This window comes from Octopus sinensis, linkage group LG15 (genome assembly GCF_006345805.1).
Source record: "Octopus sinensis linkage group LG15, ASM634580v1, whole genome shotgun sequence".
Classification (NCBI taxonomy): domain Eukaryota; kingdom Metazoa; phylum Mollusca; class Cephalopoda; order Octopoda; family Octopodidae; genus Octopus; species Octopus sinensis.
The window spans coordinates 28,674,688-28,682,738 of record NC_043011.1 but is presented as its reverse complement, the minus strand read 5'-3'; the positions used below and the strand labels follow the sequence as shown (position 1 = coordinate 28,682,738).

The following is an 8,051-nucleotide window of genomic DNA, read 5'->3' as shown; positions in this document are numbered from 1 at the left end:
ACTACTACTACTACTACTACTACTACTACAATAAAGGCATGTGGCCAATTTAAAGTAAAAGGTACGTTCTTTTGTTTGTTTTGGCTGAGAGTCGTAGCTGGTTGTTGAAGTACGGTATCATCTGTCAACCAAGGATTCATGGGTTTCCCTAGTAAAATGGTACGCCGTGAAGTATTTCTAATTTTACCACAAGGCCAGCAATTTGGAAGGCAGGGCGATATTCAATTACACCGATTCCTGTAATTGATTATTCTTTTATTTGTTTCAGTCATTTGACTGCGACCATGATGGAACACTACCTTTAGTCGAGCAAATCCACCTAAATATTTATTCTCTGTAAGCCTAATACTTATTCTATCGGTCTCTTTTGCCGAACCACTAAGTTACGGGGACATAAACACACCAACATCGGTTGTCAAGCTACGATGCGGGGACAAACATAGACGCACAAACACACTGACACACAAACGCACGCACGAAGACACACTCTCTCACACACTCACATACACACACACACAATGACGACGACGGTCTTCTTTCAGTTTCGGTCAACCAAATCTGCACACAAGGCCTTGGTTGGTCCGAGGGTATAGTAGAAGTTACATGCCGAAGGTACCAGGTAGTGGGACTGAACCCGGAACCATGTGGTCGGTAAGCAAGCTACTTACCACACAACCACTCCTGTGCCTAGCCACTCCTCTTCTTTTACTCTTTTACTTGTTTCAGTCATTTGACTACGGCCATGCTGGAGCACTGCCTTTAGTCGAGCAAATCGACCCCAGGACTTACTCTTTGTAAGCCTGGTATTTATTCTATCGGTCTCTTTTTGCCGAACCGCTAAGTTATGGGGATGTAAACACACCAGCATCGTTTGTCAAGCGATGTTGGGGAAACAAACACAGACATATAAACGTACACACACACACACACACACACACACACGCACACACACACGCACACACACACATATTATATGTGTGTGTGTATATATATATATACGACGGGCTTCTTTCAGTTTCCGTCTACCAAATCCACTCACAAGGCTTCGGTCGGCCCGAGGCTATAGTAGAAGACACTTGCCCAAGGTGCCACACAGTGGGACTGAACCCGGAACCATGTGGTCAGTAAGCAAGCTACTTACCACACAGCCACTCCTGGTACTTTATTTTATCGACCTCGAAAGGATGAAAGGTAAAGTTGACCTCATCAGGATTTAAACTCAGGACGTAAAGAGCCGAAAGAAACGTTGCTAAGCATTTTGTCCGATGCACTAACAATTCTGCCAACTTGCCACGTAATCCATATCTATAAGTCTTTCTAATTCAAGGCCAGCAATTTTGAGAAGTGAAGTCGATGGCATCGGCCCTAACACTCGACTGGTACTTATTTGATCGATTTCTAAATAGACACAAAGCAAAAAGGCAGCAGTATTTGAACTCACAACGCAAAACACTGGAAGAAATGTCGTTAAGTATTTTGTGTAATGCTTAAAGCGCATCAGTACAACAGATCGCTACAAGAAACAATAAGTACGCAATTAACAGTTATTAAGTAAGCTTAATTACTTAAAGTTTATATGCAGAGCAATTTTCTGCAGGTTCTAATTCTAGATTCGGCTGTTGTGTGTGAGGATTAATGCGAATCAGGTATAATCAGAGTTATACGTTTATCGACTCCATGCGTTGACTGGCAGTATCATTCGAACGTAGGTCAGAAAGCTTTGCCATTTTCATTCCAGCCATCTGCTTTCTCAATACAAATCCTGTAAACGCCAAATTTTCCTCATCCTTTCAAGGTGGACAAAGAAAGTGCTAGTGGAGTACTAAGGTATAAAGGCACGAAGCCTAGTGTTAGGGTGTTTCACTTACGATCGTAAGACAGTGATTTCAATTCCTGGACTGAGTAGTGCCTTGTGTTCTTGAGTAAAACACTTCATTTCACATTACTCCAATTTACTCACCTGTACAATTAATTCCATTGATCGTCTTACCGTATTCTAAAATATTTCTTTAAAGACTCCGCCGGTTACGACGACGAGGGTCCCAGCTGATACGATCAACGGAACAGCTTGCTCGTGAAATTAACGTGCAAATGGCTGAGCATTCCACAGACACGTGTACCCTTAACGTAGTTCTCGGGGATAATCAGCGTGACACAGAGAGTGACAAGGCTGACCCTTTGAAATACAAGTACAACTCATTTTTGCCAGCTGAGTGGACTGGAGCAACGTGAAATAAAGTGTCTTGCTCAAGGACACAACGCGTCGCCGGGAATCGAACTCACAACCTTACGATCATGAGCCGAATGCCCTAACCACTAAGCCACGCGCCCTCACATATTCTAAAATATACCTGTAGAGTATTAACCTCCCCAAAACAGAGATGCTGTGCATGGACAAATAAATGATAAGTTGAAAGTGCTCGCAAAATGGTTTGGATTATTTGATTGTGACTAAGAGAAAGCTTCTAAGGTTTTTGATAGAACCCGTCCTCAGTGGGAAAAGAAAGAAAGATATAAAACACCAAAACAATATCAACGAACTTAACCTCATCAAATAAATAAGTTAATAAATTAAGAAAATGAAAAAAAGCAAAGGGGAAACAATTAATCCTTTTTGTTCAGCTTTCTTCGACGACGAGTTCCGTTCCAAATGTTAGACCGTTAGACTTCTTATCCTCAGGGCAAAATAATTCATTCCATTTGCGAATTTTGTGTAGTTACCCCATACTAAGCTAAAATGGAATCTGATAAATTCTGCACTGCATGGCTTATGTAATCGTTGATAGCATGAATTTTCATAAGCGGCTGAAATTCAATTTAAGTTCAAGACCGATGGCTTGCGTATATTCGAGGCACGAAAACACCTCCTATTGATTTACAATAAATCAATGTTTCACGCAGATTCTGTGTCTGGTTTCAGTTAAAGGCAATATGCTAACCAATTGTTACTTTCACTCTTCCCCTTTACCCCATCATCTCTCTCACTCTTTTGTCTCTCAACATACGCACGCAGACATACACATATGCATTTCCGGTTTATCTCAAATTAACGTTTAAGACAACATTTTCAACAAAGCTGTATTGACGATTTTTATTGTTTTGTACTGCAAAATTAAGTAAAAAAAATATGTATATATGTGTGCGAGTGTGTAATTTTGTGTGTGTGTGTGTGTGTGTGTGTGTGTGTGGTGTGTGTGTGTGTGTGTGTGTGTGTATGTGTGTGTATGTGAGTGTGTTTGTGTGTGTGAGACCGTTCGTGTACGGTCATTACTCTGTTGAATCGCCTCTCTGCAACCTGAGTAAAAGAAGAAAATATTTGCAGTCAGAATAGGAAAGACAAAACAGGTTACTTACTTTGAGCTGAGCTCAACTCTGCATCGTAAGTTCGAGCCATGAGAACAGTAAAAAACGGCGTATAGCATATAATAAAACATGCCACGACAGAAAAAGTCAGTTTGATGGTTTTGATCTTTGATTTGGAAACACCACGACAGATAGCTCGCGGGTTGCGCGATGAATCTTTGTCCCTTGCGTCCGAGTAATTCTTCACTCGGTTTTCCGACGATGTTTGGGAGGAGATCCGGCATTTGATCGGCTTGCGTACGTATCTTGATGCCGAGCTACCGACTGACTGCGTGCATTCACGACCGCGCATGCTCTGCCACACAACGAAGCATATTCTACCATAGAAGAAGATCAAGAGAAGCAAAGGAACAAAGAAGACGGAACAGAAAGCCCACCAGCTGTAGGCGATGTTTGCAAGTTCTGTGGTGAGGTTGGGTCGGCATAATTTTCCACCATGGAAATCAACAAGTACTGCATCCAGTTGTGGCAATGAACACATCAGGGCCAAAAACAAAGCCAAAGCCGTGGTCATATGAACTCGTCGATTGGTCCACATGTGAGCAGCAAGTGGATGACATATAGAGATGTAACGATCCAAGGCGGTGACAATGAGTACGAATGAAGAAGCGTAAAGTTCGGCGACAGTGATAAACTGATATACTCGGCAGGCAGATATGTCTCCGAGGAAATAGACGTTGATTTTGAGAATAATAGTCGGTAGAATATGGAAGAGAGCTACAGAAATGTCAGTAACGCTCAAATACACGATCAAAAGCTGCATTCGAGTGAGAGTTGTTTTTTTGATGCGTAGTACGATTAATACGACTGCATTTCCGAACAGAGCCATGAAGCATAGAATACACAGGACCATAATTTCAAATTTACCCAATTCGTCATCGTATTGAGGAAATATTGTGACGTTGTTGTAGACCCGTGTTGTTGTAGTAATCCAAGGATGGAGGTTTTCTTCTGTGAAGTTTTCCATCTTTGCTTCCGATTAAGCGTGAAGATGAGAAACGTTAACGTTCGAAGAATTAAACAGAATTTAACCTGCAAAAATCCAAAAAGAAAACAGTACAAATATAAGATAAAATAAAATCAAGAATTGAAAAGAAAATGATAATTAAGAGAAAATATTAAAAAAAATTGCGAAGAAATGATTACTTAAATTGTTGTTATTTGTAGTTTGGTGGTATGGCTTAGAGTTAATTGCAATAACGTTTGTTATAATTACACAATTAAACACGTACATAAACACCCACTCTGAAAATATATTAATTATACATAATTTAATAATCGTCCATATAATTGCAACTCTATGTAACATTTTTGTTTTTTACATTGTCGAGTTTAGGATGACAGCAAAATTAAAGAAACACCGACATCAGCATGTACACACACACACACATACGCACACGCACACGCACACGCACACGCACACACACACACACACGCTCTCTCTCTCATTCAAACATACATAACACACACGCAAAAACGTACTCGCATACACACGCACATACACGCATGCACACACACACATGCACACACAAAGACGTATTCGCACACACGCACATACACGCATGCACACCTCATGTACACACACACACACACGCAAAACGTACTCGCATACACACGCACACACACACATGCACACACACACATGCTATCTCTCTCTCACACACACATATACACACATACACATAGACTGAAAAGCACTAACAAAAATCACTTTACATAAGATAAGTCATAACGGACCGAACTGATAGTGTGTAGGACAACCAGCAAAATAATCGATACTTCGTATACTGACTTATTCGTATACTGACCGGGAGGTGCTATGGGTTCTTGAGCAAAACACTTCATTTCACGTTGCTCTGCGACCGCTTCGACACCTGACGCGTGGCACACATTTCACCTGTTCAGACGGCGTCGATTTAATGGAGAGAATGAGCCAATGTACGGCGCGAACATTTGATCACTATAAACAAAGTATTTGTGCAGGTCGTTCGCAAAAGCTGAGCGGTCATACGTTGTTTTCAAAGGGAGATTCCATCATGTCTCTCTCTCTCTCTCATTCTCTCTCTCTCTCATTCTCTCTCTCTCTCATTCTCTCTCTCATTCTCTCTCTCTCTCTCTCTCTCTCTCTCTCTCTCTCTCTCTCTATATATATATATATATATGAATTTAACAGAATGAGATAAATATCCAAGGCTGTGAAATATTTCACAACATTTATAATGAGAAGGTCTTACAGCTGTTTCCGGGATATTTTATATATCCCTTCATCGGAGACTATGTGAAAATAGTTAAGCAATAGTTATTCTAGAGAAGATATGAAATAGAGAGTGAAGTGGAGGAAATGAAAACAGACGTGAGATATGCAGGGATATTGTATCTGCAAATCAATAACACCGTGTACAAACTTTATGCTTGGAATGACCAATTATGAATACTATTGGAACTTATACACAAGGCACAGGAAACTTATATATATATACCATTCTGCTTAAATAATGGAACTGCAGATACAATATCCCTGCATATAAGTTTCCTGCATATTTTATGTCTATTTTTATTCCTCCACTTCACTCTCTATTTCATATCTTATCTAGAATAACTATTGCTTAACCATTTTATCAAACCGTCTCCGATGAAGGGATATATAAAATATCCCGGAAACAGCTGTAAGATCTTCTCTTTATAAATGTTGAGAAATCTTTCACAGCCTTGGATTTTTATCTCATTCTGTTAATTTTATATATATATATATTACGCATGCTGATATATGACCTACTTTGAACTCATTCGCATAATCACCGAACCTGGAGCTTAACTATAGTCTATCCACAGGACTTACTCAGCATTTCCTGCACCTTTGGGTTCTCTTAACACCATTACCTCTCATAAGCTATATATTATATATTATATATATATATTATAATATATATATATATTAGATATATATATATATATATATATATATATATATATATATATATATACACACGAGAAAGAAGCAACAAGATGGATTAGTTTTTAGTACAATTGTTTCATACAAAGACAGGCTTTATACAAGTTGCAAAAATTGCAGCAGATAAAAGTGTCCCGTACTCATCAGCTAAATACATATGAGTTCTCTACTCTTAGTGGGTGAGGTTATACTCATGAAATATTGGAGATAATTCCATTAAGGCAGATATAGGTTGTAAACAGTTTTTCCAAGTTCCTTATCACGGATTTTTAAAAACTTATTAGTTTCGAAGAGAAGATGAATTAATCCATAGTGTAGATTAAAATTTCCAGAGATATGAGGAGGATGATGCACAGACTTATCAAGTTTTAAAAACTTATTAGTCTTCCAGAAAAGGTGAATTATCCGTAGTGAAGATTTAAATTTCCAGCGTTAAGAAGAGGATTCATACTACAGACGATGTATTTAACCATTATTAATCCACAATCATTTCATGCTATATGATAAGGTAATTTGCCATATTACTGCTCTCGTGCAAAACTGCTATGTTAAGGATTTCTTAAGGCGAAGGATTTTTTTGTGGGGGCAAAGAAAATAAAATAAAAAAGAAGAAAAGAAACAAGGAAAGAAGAAAAAAGAAAAAGGAGAAGAAGAAAAAGGGAAAAGAAAAAAGAAAAAGAAAAAGAAAAAGCCAAAAAAAAAAGAAAGAGAACGGGGGGGAAGGATAGAAAGAAAAGAAAAAGAAAAAGAAAAAAAAAAAAGAAAAAGGAAAAAGATAAAAAGAAAAAAGGGAAGAGGGAGAAAAGAAAAGGCGCCTATATAGAGTATACTGCGACAACTTAGCGGAGGGGGTTCTAAGTGACCAAATACAGAAGAATTTGTAGACAACTTAGTTAGCTTGAATCTATAGAATTCAGGAACTATGAGGAGAAAATTATTTTTTGACCAGTAAACAGCTATTTCTATCAACCTGACACGGATGAAAGCAGATGAATCTAAGAGAATTTAAGAGATAAACAAGGTCAGGGGTAGAGGGGTCAAAAGCTATCGTCAAAGGAAATACATTAGAGAAAAGATTTAAGTGCAACCTTAATGAGACAATAAAATATATATATATATGCATGGCAATAAAATATTGGTTTCAAATTTTGGCACAAGTCCAACTAGATCAGGGGAGGGGTTAATTGATTTCTTCGACCCCAGAGTTCAACAGGTACTTATTTTATCGACCCCGGAAGAGATGAAAGGCAGAGTTAACCGCGGCAGAATTTGAATTTAGAACGTAAAGACGGAAGAAATGCCGCTAAGCATTTTGCTCGGCGTGCTAAAGATTCTACCAGCTCGCAACCTTGTGACAATAAAGTATTAAAATTAGAAACGCCAATGGAATGCCACATGATATTATTAGCTTGGACGATGTATTTGTCTGGCAAGTGATTTGATGGGAGATTGTATGTCGAAACTAAAGCAATTACTGCATGGGAAACATATGTTAGTCATTAAAAAACACAGAAACTGTTATCTTCACTTCACTTAGGCGTTCATTATTTGGTGTGAAATTTTTCGTTTCAGTAACTACAACCTGGTCACTGGTACTGTAAACAATGGAACTGTGTCAATGACCCGTTCGCAGTTACTAAAACGAGAAGTCTGACGCCAAATAATAAATGTTTAACCCTTTAGTGTTCAGATTATTCTATCAAACATAATGCTTATTGATTCACATTGATTTGAA

At 38.5% G+C, this 8,051-nt stretch overlaps 1 protein-coding gene across 1 annotated transcript; it reads right to left on the bottom strand.

The window, feature by feature from the left end:
* Positions 1 to 3,346: 3,346 nt before the first annotated feature.
* On the bottom strand, positions 3,347 to 4,391 carry LOC115219658 (octopressin receptor). Its single transcript, XM_029789833.2, has one exon. The coding sequence runs from the start codon at positions 4,328 to 4,330 to the stop codon at positions 3,347 to 3,349; it is 984 nt and encodes a 327-aa protein (XP_029645693.1). The 5' UTR covers positions 4,331 to 4,391.
* Positions 4,392 to 8,051: the final 3,660 nt, after the last annotated feature.